This window comes from Canis aureus, chromosome 13 (assembly GCF_053574225.1).
Source record: "Canis aureus isolate CA01 chromosome 13, VMU_Caureus_v.1.0, whole genome shotgun sequence".
NCBI classification, from domain to species: domain Eukaryota; kingdom Metazoa; phylum Chordata; class Mammalia; order Carnivora; family Canidae; genus Canis; species Canis aureus.
In genome coordinates this window covers 47497371-47512563 of record NC_135623.1, presented here as the reverse complement: position 1 = coordinate 47512563, position 15193 = coordinate 47497371, and the positions used below count along the sequence as shown (strand labels likewise).

The following is a 15193-nucleotide window of genomic DNA, read 5'->3' as shown; positions in this document are numbered from 1 at the left end:
CTGGGCCATGGCTACTGTGCTAAGTACTGACATCAGTCAGCAGTTCTCAATGAATACTGTTGCTTTAGATATTACCATTGGGTTGGGTTTTTTTTTTTTTTTTTCATTATTCTTCATTATGAGCATGTGCCTTATTTTAATGTTTGGGGGAATTCTTGAGTTAGAGTCCATAGTTACAAGTTAAGTTACTGTATGAACAAGTTAACCTTAATTATTTCCATAGCCATAAAATTAATCCCTAAAGTTAGCCAAACATCTGACAAATGTCTATCACTGATCTCAGAATGAAATCAGAAAAGAGCATTTGCATGGATCTTGCAAATCCAACCTGAAATACATAACTACTGACAACATTCCCATCTTTTGTATATGAAACAGACACATTTTAGTAACATTTGGTGGTAAATGTTTAAAGAAAGGAAAAAATAATGGGCTGTGTCAGACATTAAAATGTGATGACAGAGTCTTGTCATTTCCCAGATAATTCAAACTTAAAATGTACTACAAAGGACTTTTTTTAAGTACAAAATATGTTTAATAAAAATCTATTTACAACAACTATTTGAGGTAAGTTTTCTTATCCCCACTTCATAGGGGAGAAAATTGATGTGTAGGGAGATTTATAGAAGGTCATATAGCTTGTGACTTAACCCATGGGCAAAGCCCATGCTTTTATATCTTATACTAAGATCCCATATATTTTTTAAAATAATTCCTGGGAAAAAATGTTTATATGAGTGAAGTTAGATTTATGAGAAATTATTCAAAAATACTTTATTTTTGAATACCTTTCACTTTTAGATAGTTTATGGCATGGAGAATTTCAGACACCAACGATGAAATTTTTTAAACCCTATTTCTATAGGCTTAAAAACTTAAGATAGCTATCTAAAACATACACTCATTTGGAAACTTAAAACGGTTAAGCAGCTTAATATTATCTTCATATACTAGCATTAATTTTCTTTTTTTTAGCCAGAAGAGACCATTAATTTTATTTTATTTTTTTATAATACATTTATTTTTTATTGGTGTTCAATTTACCAACATACAGAATAACACCCAGTGCTCATCCCGTCAAGTGCCCCCCTCAGTGCCCGTCACCCATTCACCCCCACCCCCCGCCCTCCTCCCCTTCCACCACCCCTAGTTCGTTTCCCAGAGTTAGGAATCTTTATGTTGTCTCCCTTTCTGATATTTCCCACACATTAATTTTCTTTTCTCAGTTGTCATCCATTCCAGGCCTAGATGATGTCACATTTGAAGTATCTCCTGTAAGCGTCACTGGTATCACAAATGAATCACATTCTGAAACTACTTCAGAGAAATCACAGGTAAGTTTTTCAGTTCCAGAAAACATGAGCAGATCTTTTTGGTTAAAAGAGACAAACCTAGCGGCAGGCTTGAAGGAAGAAGTTAAATAAAGATGTAAAAGTTGAATAGTAACATTTCAAAAGCTTGAGATAGAAAATGAAGTTTGAAAAAAGTTAACTGTTTTATGGTTCCTTTGAAGAACTCCCTGAAGTTATTTATTTATTTATTTTTGCCTATAAAAGAGAAACTATATAGAGGACTAGGAGAAATCTTGAACATAATAATATTCTTCAAGTTCACTATGGACATTTTCCATACATTATGATAAGAAGGATATTTTTAAATGTTTTATTATAAAACCTTCAAACACACACAAAAGTAGACCAGTACAATGAAGACCTAAAGGCACATCACCCAGATCCTCCAGTAAAGATTTTGTTACATTTGCTTCATCTAGTTTTTTTGTCACTTGCTAAAGTGAATCCCAGGCATCATTATCATTTCACCACTATGTAATTCCTTGAGCATCTCTGAAAAGTTCTGGAACTTTCCTGTATAACCACATGCCTGTATCATAAATACTATAATTAACAGTAATTCCCAACTGTCATCTAACCCTCTGTTACTCAAAGTATGCTCCAAGCACCAGCCTGGGCATCACAGAATCTGAGGTCCATCCCAAACCTACTGAATCAGAATCTATATTATATATATAGTAAGATTCCTAGGTGACTTGTAGGCTTCTAAAATTTGAGAGATGCTGACCTAGAAATATCAAGTATCTAAAAAGTGTGGTTTTAGAGTTGATTTGTTCAAATTAGCATCCTAGTAAGGGCCATACTTTAATTTACATTTGGTTCTTAATGTCTTGATGTTCATTTATGCCCTGTATACATTTAAATTTTATATTATTTTTTATGTCAACAAATGAAATTTCTTTGTTGCAGAATAGATAATTTCTAGTGTATTTCAGTGAAGTATTAAAATTCAAAATAAAATGATCACTTAAATAGTGACCTGTCTAGTAGTACTGAACAAATAGACTTCTTATCTATATGGATTCTGCATTTGCACCTGGAGATACTTTTCACAGGATACTTATCAGGTTATGAGTACATTGGGTGTGACGATAATGACTAACAAGCAGAAGGTGCTTACCTACCAGGCATGCTTCTAAGTGCTTTTCAGAAATTAACTCATTTAATTCTTACAGCAGCCCTATGAAGTAAATACTGTATTATCACTGCTACCTGTGTGAAATTATGTACATCATTACGTAACTTGTCAAAGGTCAAAAGAACAAGTGTAAGAGCTGGAATTTTAACCCAGGCAATCCAGTGCCAAAAGTCCTAGCTCTTAACCTGCTATACTACACTGTCTCCAGCACCTGTGTTGAATTCATGAAATATATTGAACATACATGTATGAGGCCATGAGAGGAGCCATAAATTTAATTATAATATGTTTTTGGGGAATAATTAGATGACCATTTATTTAATAATTAGATATTAGAAAATTTAACATCCATCTAATCAACATAGTAGATTTCATTATGGCCACTGGAATATATATAATATGGAAGAAAAAAATCCAGATGTTTTAAAGGAGTTTAACTTCACAAGATCCTTTCAATTAAATATGAACCATGCTTTTTCTAAAACAAGGCATGTATAAAAAATATTAAGAAAATGTTTTCACTCTACCTAATAGTTATTCTTTGATGGATATTAGCTGTCATATGTCTTTAAGTAGTTTTTGTTTAATTTCGAATATTGCTTTTTCCAGGTGTTATTTTGAATGCCATCTGTAGTATGTATCCTAAAACTTAAGCAGTTGTGTTGGTCCTGCCTATTTAAAGTCTCAAAAAATTGATTACAAGTAGTCACAACTAAATTTTCTAAAATTCAGAATAATTGGTATATTTTGGCAATTTTATTTAAAAACTATATATTAATTCATTTGAAGAATTTATAAAGTTCTGTTGGCTTCCTGGGTTTAAAAAATTGGGGTCAAGTCTTGTGTTGAGTAGCTTAATACCTGTTTAGCATGTTCTTAATATACAAATCAACATCTTACTTCTTCTCCATTGTTATTATTTTTTTATGTAAAATATTTTGAAATGGATTTAAGTACTGCTTAACACAGAATCACTGGCATTACAGTCAGCTCACTTACCTGGTAAAGGATAATCATGTACTTTTTTAATCACTCATCCATTTCAATCTCTAATCTATGTGAGTTAAAGAAGGACCCAAGGTTTATATACTGACCTTTCTGCAACTTTAATTTCATAGTTCGGATCTTATCATTACTCACATCCAATTGTGCAAATTGAGATTGAGAATAAAATGAAGGACAGTTGAGAGATATGATAGAGTACTTAATGGATCATTCAAATAGCAAAAGTGTAAGAGCTGACATAATTAAACTTTGTTGAGATCTTGGTTATTAGGCAAAGTTAACAGCCAAGTTTTGAAAATTCATTGGTCCTGTGTGTAATTAATTCTTATTTGTTCCATTGTGCTATTGTATGGGTTTATTGTCCATAATTTTTTAAAAAAACATACTTGGGTCTTGTTTGAATTTTTTAGTTAATTAAATGTTTTGGATGTTTTGTATTTATGTATTTTAAAGATTATACACACACACACACACACACATTCATTTTTGTATATTTAGTGTCATATAACAGGAGAAACCTAAGAGATTTGGGGATGTTTTATTTACTTCAGTGTTTCAACAGGTTTAATATATATTTGAATTATCTGAGGAAAAATCTTAATATATAATTCATATTCTAAAACCTGTAAACATTTAAAGATATTTCTTTATTTATCTACATTTCAGCATAGACATGTAGACATATAATTGATTTCATTCTGTTGAGGAGCATCCTGTAATGCTAATATATAGATAATGAGAATTCACAAAAGTAAACTTACTCTAAATGTTCAGGTTGATAGAAGAAGCAAGAACTTTATACAGACAGTCCTAACTTTGCATTCTGAGGACAGGATTCCAATATGGACAATTTTCATTTAACACAGTTCCATGCAAAATGAGAACTGCCTATATGATAAAATCATTTTTATCCAAAAAGACCATTCCCCAGTATTTTTTATTGTAAGTGGTATTAATATTAATAGTTCTATATGTAGCTGAAAGATACAAACTAGATAATTTTGTCTGAAAAAAAAAAAAGGACTTCTCTTCCACAAATTCTCCATGTATTGCTTTCTAAGATGATAGAATAGCCATATACACTTAGACTAAGATTATTTAATAAATGAGGAATACCTAGAAAATCAATTTACTGTCTGCTAGAGTTGAACAGTTGGCAAATCAAATAGTTTTATTAGCGTTATTAAAAGCTTTATTAAAATAATGTGTCCATTTATATAATTATGAAAACATGGGGGACAAATAGAGCAGAATTCCAATATTTTTTAATGCCATGAGTATATTTACATTTTTAAGGAACAATTATAAGTTGATATTAAGTGGAATTTCCTCCAAAATCATATTTAAGTATTTGTAAATATTTGGAAGCATATATCCCATAATTACATTATTGGTATATAAATTTAGAAATATGATTTTTTTCTGATATTGATTGTATTAGAATTATAAAAAGATACATCCCTTTTAAAGTAACATAATGGACCCCTCTGTGAATTGTCTGAAGATTTACATGCAATACTCTCTACAGCAGAACAGTTTACAAGACTCTGGACCACAGAGAAGTGAAGTAACACCAGAAAATATCTTAACTGTAGCCAAGGACCCAAGATATGCGAGATATCTCAAAATGGTTCAAGTGGTAAGCTAATTTGGTCTGTCTTCTCTATCAGCCTCATTTGAAATTCTTAACCTTAGAGGTCTCATTGTTATTTTTTCTGAGAAAACTGCTAAACCGAGTGACCAAGTTTTCTAACACTCTTACTTCTTTCCTATGTTTAATTAATGCCCTGGTAAAAAGTAAGTTTTCCTAGTTAAAATTGATCTTTCTAGTTAAATCTTTCTAGTTAAAATTGATCTCCACTTCAGACTAACACAGTTTAATATTTAATATTTATGTAATTTTTTTTGCTTTATATAAAGTTATCATAGCAAATCTTAGATGTATCAGAAGAATGAAAGTGCACTATTTATTAAATCATGTGGCTTTGGCTTAATTCCTGTATGCTAGTACAAATAATGGGTTTTGTGTGTTTTTATTCTGAATTTCTTCTGTCACTGATTTGGTCATAAAAAAGAACCTAAGTCTTTTGGCCATTTAAGGTACAGCTTTTAATATTATATGACTTTAGAATTCATTTTTTTTTAAATTTTTATTTATTTATTTATGATAGTCACAGAGAGAGAGAGAGAGAGAGAGGCAGAGACACAGGCAGAGGGAGAAGCAGGCTCCATGCACCGGGAGCCCGACGTGGGATTCGATCCCGGGTCTCCAGGATCGCGCCCTGGGCCAAAGGCAGGCGCCAAACCGCTGAGCCACCCAGGGATCCCAGAATTCATTTTTTTTTTCTGAGAAATCATTCCATGTATGATACCAAAAATATCTACAATTGTCTATAACAGCAGAAGTTAATTTCTTTTTATTTTTGTATAAAGGCCTATTGCAATGGTTGAAGGAATTAATTGAAAAAATAATGTATTTCTAAAATTCTATCAAGCAAAAGAAATATTAATATTAAAAAACGGTTAGATATGCTGTCCATGACATTATTTATCATCAAGATAATTAAAAAACAAATACTGTCAGATAATCAGAGTAGATTGGTTCATTTAGAAGCAACAGAAGTGACACTGGGGAGAAGAAAGTACATTCACTTTTCCTGGCTGTCAGAAAAAGTGGATTTCTCACTTTCAGAATTCTTCATTGACAACCCAAACCCTGAGCTCTAGGCTTTAGAAAAAAAACAAACCAGACTTGGGGATGAAAATACATAAAGTTCTTTTTATAAGAATAAAGGGCTAGTTTGAGTATGAATTATGATAAATTTTTAAAGCTAGAACCCAGTAAAGCTGTTTTTATAAAAAATATGGACTATTAAAACCTGTGTCTTACTCTTTCAAATAACAGAGGAAAAGTTTCAGAATGACTCTGGAAGACTTTTTATTTAGTCTTTTCATGCCTAACATATATAAAATATGAAATAGGAACATCTACTTGATGATATTGATAAAAATGCCTTGAAATCTTTGATAGAAGACTACATCTTAGGATAATTGTTATATTCTTGATACCTTGCTTCTGACTTTTTGAGAAGTTCAAAAATTTATTATCCTTTTCAGTGTAAATTTACTGTCCATTTATTCCACAGATATTTATTATACACTCATTTTAAGGTAGTATATTAGGAATTGTTTATATTTATTTAGCCAGATAGGGTTCCCAGACATCACTTGACATTTTTATTTTTATTAATTACTTAAGACAAATTCCATTGTTTTTCAGAATCATAAATATACTGTGTGTGTGTGTGTGTGTGTGTGTGTGTGTGTGTGTGTAAATGACTGTAAATATTCACACAGCCTATGAGACCCTATCCAATTTAGCTCTCCTATTGCCCTTTTGATCTCATATCTTCACTCGCTCTGCTCCAGCTCTCCTGGCTGGTTTGATGTTCCTTGAATAAATATATAGACAGTCTCCTAGCTCAGCCCTTTATCTCAGCTATTCTACCCAAAACACTTTTTCCCAGGTATCTTGATGAAACATTTGCTCCACCACTTTTTTCAGATATTACCTTCTCTCTGGCCCATTCCTTTTACCGATTCCCTGCTCTTTTTTCTGATATAACTGGCCAATAAGATAAAAAAATACTACATATTTTACATACTTCGTGTCTCTTCTATCACTAAAGTACAAACTTTACGAGGGTAGGGCATTTTTTGTGTACTCTACTACTCTCAATTCCTATCTTGCACTTAGTATTTACCTATGAATGAAAATAGCTACAAAATTCCTCTGTGCCATTTTACCTTTAGATAGGTTTTGGTGATAGGTTTCTTTTTTATACCAGCTCAGTGGTTTTCAGATTAGGAAGCTTTATCAAAACATGTTACTGATTCTTACCATACTAAATAAGAATCTCTAAAGTTGGGACTTGGAGCTAGAGCTATATTTTTAAAAATAGCTCTTTTGATTGAAAGCTATTTAAAAATATGTTATGTATAACATCGTTAAAGTATTTTTTATTTTAAAACTAAGAAGTAATAGTTCTTGTTTTTATATTTAATTATGTGGCACTGCTTGGCACTTAGCTTCAGCCTATCCTTTTGCTTGGTGTCACTGAGTATGAGTAGGGGCTCAGTTTCTTCTGCCTCAGAATTTTCCTGTTTTTAGCCCAATTTTCCTGATTTCAGTCCTTTGCCTCTCTTTTGCCTTTGGTATGTGTGTTTCTAATTCCTAAACATTTCCAAGGTTCTGGAAGTGCTACTTCTTTGTGGTATCCCCTCTTCCAGCACTTGGACTTGGCCTTCCTAAACTATGCTAAGTCATCAATCATACTTTTATCTGCTTTTAATTTCCACATGTTATGGTTAATATATGCTGCTTTGTCATTAAAATTAGTGTTTGTATTTTATTTCTTTTTGCCTAATTGTTTGGGGGATAATTTTCAAGAAGAAAAAGGGGAGCAGCATCTTTACACTGCCATCCTAAAACTGCAAGTTCATCCAAGTTAAATTTAATTTTATTGTTTTCAGTTTATTGTGCCAACCTGAATCCCAGAATCTTATTACCCAACTTTTGTTTCCTTCTGCTTTCTATCCTGCATTTCATTCTTCAGACAAAACCACAAACCCTTCTCAATATTAACTTCATACTTTTCCACCTCTGAATCTAGATTCCCCTTCTCTTGATTACTACACGTCCAAATGCTGCTCATCTGACATGTTCCTATGAATATTACCTCCTGAACCCACCAACACATAAAGCTAGAAATAATATCTCCCTTCAGTGATCTGTCTAACCACTGAAGTTTCTTTATGGAATTTAGCACTTTATATCTTGATAATATATACATATTTTTATTGCCCCTGTTGAAAATGAACCATTAGACAAAATATTTATCTTGACTCATCGTTGCATTCACTTTAACATCTTACCCATAATGGTACTCAATCAATATTTGTTGTATGTTCTATTTTATCCTGCATATTAACTCTCCTTCCCACCTTTGAGTCACCTGGAAACAGAGATATATTACTGTTTTTTCAAGTCCCTTATTTTATTTTATTTTATTTTATTTTATTTTATTTTATTTTATTTTATTTTATTTTTTTATTTTCAAGTCACTAATTTTAAATGTTTTATAGGACCAGATTAGGAACAGAACAACTAGAGGTCTCCCTGAAGGTTGATAGGAATCTGCCAGTCATTATTCTTTGGATTATGGTCATTAAGCCATATATAAATCCACTGTTTTTCCTGTTTTCTAAGAATATCATGAGTGACTGTCAAAATATCCAGCCACAAATGTAGTTACATGTTTGACAATGTCCAGGATTGTCTTTCCTTGGCATGGTCACTACCAGAGCTCCTATGGCTTCTGCATAATCATTCAGTTCTGGGTTTTTGTTTATATTTATCCATGAAATAGTTAAATCAATTCCCTTCATTACATCCTTTATCTGTTGGAGGATGAAATTTTCAGCAAGGTGACAAGAATTTATCAGCAAGGTGACAAGAATTTACTCTGATTTGAGTAAAATTAAGCTGCCAGTACATGTGAATAGCTAATGCCCCCATCATGGCTGTATCTTGTACTGTTTGTAACATGGTTTATGAAAGATTGATCTAAATCCTCCATCTGGTCAGGTGATCAGACTCCATTTGATAATACAACCATTGCCTTCTTTTAGCCTCACTTGGCCAGTGAGTCGGGAGGTTTCCTTTATCCCACGTTCAAGAATCTCCATGGATGTGTGTATATGTTGATTTATAGACATCTTCCATGTTCCATTGTAAAATATTGTAAGACATTCTTTTCAAATGCCAGTTCCCATTTATGAATTCCTTTCCAGTAAGTGTTAACAGTCCCTGAGATTTACTTATTTTGATATTGCAAGCTTGCTTTCTATAAACACATACTTTTTTTTTTTTTAGGCTATTGGATTTGTTTTCTATTTGTTTATATTTCTCCTCTTCATAATTACCTACTAGTTCTTCCACTCTGTTTTTTCTCCTATCATATTATTGTTACTTATAGTCATACAGTTTTAACTGAAGATTATTTTATTCTTTGATTTTAATTTAAAGCCCCTTGATCATACCTGGGTGGGTCTTTTTTTTTTTTAAGATTTTATTTATTTATTCATGAGAGACACACACACAGAGAGAGAGAGAGAGAGGCAGAGACACAGGCAGAGGGAGAAGCAGGCTCCATGCAGGGACCCCAACGTGGGACTCAATCCTGGGACTCCAGGATCACACCCTGGGCCAAAGGCAGGCGCCAAACTGCTGAGCCACCCAGGGATCCCCTGTGTGGGTCTTGTTAAGCATAATTTTTTGGTTCTTCTGAACTACTTAACACTTTTCCAAGAGTATAATCATTTTAGTGTTGTAAGTCATTCATTACCTAACATATGGTTCTTTGGCAGCATCTGCATAGCTGATTGTGTTTCTTTTTTAAATTTTATTTATTTATTTGGGGGAGCGAGAGAGAGAGAAAGAGAGAGAGCATAAGCAGGGAAAGTGGCAGAGGGAGAAGCAGGTTCCCCACTGAGCAGGGAGCCCGATGTGGGGCTCCATCCCGGAACCCTAGGATCATGACCTGAGCCAAAGGTAGAGACTTATCCAACTGAGCCACCCAGGCGCCTTGCTAGTTGTGTTTCCTAAATCCATACCTTTACAAAGCTATAACTTTAACTGGAAGAACAGATGACAGTACCAACTTGCTTTAGAAAATTCCTCACAGCAGTAAAAGAGTCATATAAAAATTTGAATCATTCAATTTCTATCAGTGATTGTGGGAGGTATCTAGATAGCTTTGTATCTCTATACTTAGGGTAGTAAATTGCCATCCTATTTTCTGTTTAGTCTTCTAATCAATTGTTCATTTGGCTGAGATGGTTCAGTTCCTTGAGTGTAACTGAGAACAAATAGGATTCAGAGAGATTAGATAGAAAATCGAATTTAACCACTTACTATACGAAGGAGCCTAACCTCAGCTAATTCGAAAGGGTAGCTTCATTAGAAATTGCCTTATCTATATTGGAAAGTATTTCACCTCCCAACAAAATTGTAGATTTTTATTTAAATGCCAATTTTTCTCAACCTCAGAGGGTTACTAAGGTTCCTCTTTTTTGTCCACGACTAAAAATTGCATTTTGGGATACCTGGGGGGGCTCAGTCCTTTAAGCATCCGACTCTTGATTTTGTCTCAGGTCATGATCTGAGGGTTGTGATATCGAGCCCCATTTTGGGTTCCACACTGGATGTGGAATCTGCTTAAGATTCCCACTCTCACTCTCCTGCTACCCCTACCAAAAAAATTGGTTCTAGTTACTAATGTAGAGAAAGACCAATATACGCATAATCCATCATGTGAGTTGTATTTTGGCTATTGGTATGATCTTGAGTAGTTTGTCATCCATTGTACACATTGCTACATGTTGTGTTAGAAGTCTACAATCTGGAATGTAGGAAATTGTTTGTATTAACAAAAGAATAGAAGGTAGCATGGTCTCAAAAATACCTGTGTTTCTGAAAAAATCACTATATACCAACAGTATAAAATCTCTAAAATCCCCCAAATAACCATTTCTTTTTTTTTCTTCAAATAACCATTTCTGTACCCTGAAAAGGAAATTAACAATGCCATAAATTCTCTCACCTCTTAAGGACAATAATAGGATTTCTTCCATTTTTAATTGCCTTTATAATTTTGTCATTTAAAAGTATGAGCTCCTGCTCCATAAGCAGAGTCTTACATCTGTAATTCTATTTATGTTGTTTCTTTTCTTTTCCAAAGTGTAATATTCTTCTACTCAGTGCCTTAATACTTACTAGGCCCTCATCCCTCTTGTAATCTATCCTCTTGCCTCCTTCTTGAATTATTGTCTAAAACCATTCCATTCTTTCTAAGACAGGGAGTAGACAAGTATTTCTCAAACCCTTTAAGCTTCTTCACTAGTATAAAATCTTGAATTTGCTTTTACTTACTATCCATGTAGCAATCACTCACTTCAGATAGGAAGACATAAAAAGTCCTACAAGTTACAAATACAGATTTTTAAATAATTTTATTTATTTTAGAAAGAGTGAGAGCAAGAGGCACACAGAGGGAGAGGGAGAAGCAGAATCCCCGCTGTGTAGAGCTCCCAATGATGCTGGCCTCAATGCGGGGCTGGATCCTAGGACCCTGAGATCAGGACATGAGCTGAAGACAGACACATAACCAACTGAGCCACTCAGGTGCCCCTATAGGTTTTTTTGTTTTTTTTTTTTTTTTTTTTTTTTTTTTTTAATTTTCAGGCTTCTAGGATGTCAGGATAAAACTACAGTCTTTTTTTGGCTCTCTAAGCTTCCATGCAAATTTCCTCTTCCTGAGTCCTGGCTATCTCCTAGAATGTACTGCTTTGGTATTTGCCCTGCTTTGCTTGCTACAGGTTTTAGTTTTAGAAACTAGACAATTCATTTGCAAGTACATGGATGGAGCTAGGGTATATTATGCCGAGTGAATTAAGTCAGTCAGAGAAAGACAACATATGATCTAACTCATGTGTGGAATTTAAGAAAGAGAACAGATGAATATATGAGAGGAGGAAAAAGAAAAAGAAAAAGAGGAGAGAGGGAAATAAGCCATAAGTGACTTGTTCTTAACAATAGAGAAGAAAGAAACTGAGGATTGATGGAGGGATATGGGTGGGGGATGGATATTAAGGAAGGCACTGGTTGTGATGAGCACTGAGTGTTGTATGTAAGTGATGAATCACTGAATTCTACTCCAGAAATGAATATTGTACTGTATGTTAACTAACAAAATGTAAATAAAATTTAAAAAATTTGAAACCAAACCAAAAACATTAGGTAGTCAAACCTGCTTAATTATTAAAAACTTCTTTGAACAGAAGCCAACAGAATCTTTCAAGCATCAGAAGTATCAGTTCACAGAGAAGTAAATAGTACCTTGCTTTTTTGGTCTCCATTATCTTTTTCTATCACTCCTACGTTACTACCCTCTGTGAGGTATAAGAATAATCATGTTTCCAAAAAGAAGTTGTTTCTCTGTGCCACAACTTGAATGCCTGGGAGTACACCTAGATCTTTATTCTACTTCTGGGATGCAACATGGTATAGTTTCTTAGCTTTGTCATACAGTCCTATGTGACCACATTCAGGCCATGTCACCTCTCAAGTCTTCAGGTTCCTCATACATAAAATGAGACCTGAAGTTCCCTCTAGGTTTGAGATCTATTAATTGATCCCCAAATTTGGATCTCATTATTAATGAATGTTCCTGGAACACCTGCTGGCATTTTCCGATTTTTTTTCCCTTTTTAAGAAAGTTTTACACAAGATTTTTCAGTGAGTAATACTGTTGTCTTCCAAATGTGGCAGATAATCGATTCTGATTTAATGTTTGTTGTCAAAATAGTGCAGCACAAGCCTTTACTAAATTACATATTGCTTTTATAACTTAACTGGAATTGTGTACATAGATCACTTTCCCAACAGTTCTCCCCTTTTTACTGGCAAAGTTTGGTGAATCCCTTGCCAGTAATAAATTGTACATTGGGAAAGTCCGACTTCCACATTAAGCTAATGACTTGTATTTTTTGAAACCATATTTGCCAGTCTCTTCGGACACTTGGACTTTTTTAAAGCTCTATTTTCTTTGGCTGGCTTAAAATGTGAATTGAATAATCTCCTTGGTTTTGGTGGTTCTGATGCATCTGTTGCCAGCAGTGGATGTTGGCTTGGGGAAATGTGACTTCCATTACCTAAGGATGAAGAATCTCCAACTGATTATTAAAGATGTTCATCAGGACGTTATATACCTTAGACCTGGGGAAAATAATCAAGCATGAAGTAGAGTGCTCTTTAGATAAGGTATAGTTTTTGTAAGGTAGTTAGTTAAAGGCTTTAAAGCCTTGTTTGGGATATGGCCCCTGGTGTGACCTCCCATGGTCTAGAGTTCCAGGGTAGGTTCCTCATCACTGATCAACAGTGTAATCAAAAAGGAGGAGCTACTATTTCATATATAGTCAAAGTTGTGGAGAACACTGGTATAGATTTAGTGTAACAAGTATATGATATTTTTTTCATTGCTTTTAGACTCAGTAAATATTATGATATATTAACATGTGGTTTTAGTTTCCTTTATAATACCCAAAGTTTACTGCTCAATATCAAGGTCAGTATTTTTTCAGTACATAAAGGTTGGGGTGCCAGGGACAACTTTCCATGGTGTTTTAGCATCTCACTGTGCATTGAAGATAAAAGCTGCATGTATAATGATTGATTTCCTACACATATGAATGTGGATGAAGTTGGATACAGAAAAGATACAAGTGAACATTTGCCCATTTAATTAATTGCCCTATTTAGTCAACTTTGCCAATTGAAGAGGAACAGCCAGGTCCATTTGACTACAACTAAAAGAAAAAAGCAAAGCTTAGCAGAATGGTAACTTTGAACTGGGGTAAATGGAACTCAAGAGAGGACAGTTATCCTCCTTCCTCTACATTCTGTCTTATAACGAATGCAAAGGGGATTAGATAGAGATTTCCCCAAAGGCAGAAAACTGTGACAGCCACCATTTGGGAGCCCTTGAGGTGTTATCTCTGCTTTTCCATAGCCTGAGTATCTGGAAAACCTAGAAATAGGTAACTTTTTGTTGTATTTTTGGCCCAAGAAAAAGAATTACTTATTCTCTGCTAGTTAGTGAACTAGCCTCTAAGGAAACCATGTGTGAAGAATTATGCCAGTTTAACTGGAAAGTGTTTCACTTTCCCAAAAAGATTGTAGATTTTCATTAAAACTTTTTTCAATGATTTCAAAATCACTTAGGATTTTTCAATATTTTGGCTACCTTTTGAACCCTCTCCAAGGTGCCTTGAAAGTTAGGGAGTTCAGAGCCTGTCATACTACATACAGTTTAATGTTGAGAAGTATTCATTTTAAATTATTTATTCGCCCTTTTGTTTATTCTTTGCTATTTTATTTTTCTTATATACGTTAGAACAATAAACAATCATATTGCTAAGTTCAGGTTTTAAATTTGCTTTTTCTGATACATTTGTTTTCCTGATTTCTCCTTTTCCTTAGAATACTGAAGGAAAAAAATGTAGTGGGCAGGTACTAGTAAGTTAGATGGTTGTCAGTATCCATTTGGTAATAGTCTATGCACCTGCCTTATCTATGCCTCATATATTCTTTGATAATAGCACTTTGCCATAAATATATAGCTGATACCACATATTTTTCATTGTAGTTTTCTTTTGTGGCAGTCATTTGCTAAGATGTTGATTTGAGTAGTTTGTTTCCAGAAACTAGTTGTTTACCAAAACTATTTCTATTTATGGAACTTCTAGTCTCTAGAAAAATACATTTTAAATTGTGAACTGCAGGAGCATTTAGAGTCCTCAACCATATTTAAGGAATAGTCACATGCCAACAAACTGGTGTATGTAGAAATCAGTGTTCCTTAGAGTTGTAGGAGGATATCTGGCTGCTCTAGACTCGAATTTTTTGTTTTTTAATAATATATCAGATAATTAAAAATCAAATTTAAAAACAATTTAAAAGGAGAAATAAATGGAACTTGAGATTATTGAGATTACAAAATAATCTTTTAAAAATAATCGATAAGGTATTACATTTAGTATGCTAAATTGGGAATCCCTGGGTGCCGCAGCGGTTTGG

General features: G+C 33.7%; 1 protein-coding gene across 4 annotated transcripts in view; it reads left to right on the top strand.

Annotated features, from left to right (window-relative positions):
- WASHC3 (WASH complex subunit 3) overlaps positions 1-15193 on the top strand; it is a 44724-nt gene that overhangs the window by 8450 nt on the left and 21081 nt on the right. For 2 of the 4 annotated variants that reach the window (XM_077846098.1, XM_077846095.1), the window contains 2 exons: positions 1227-1334; positions 5027-5134. In XM_077846098.1, coding sequence (XP_077702224.1) covers positions 1227-1334; positions 5027-5134 — 216 coding nt within the window. Of the gene's footprint in view, positions 1-1226; positions 1335-5023; positions 5135-15193 lie in introns of all 4 variants that reach the window. The other 2 variants (XM_077846096.1, XM_077846094.1) reach the window with 1 other exon arrangement.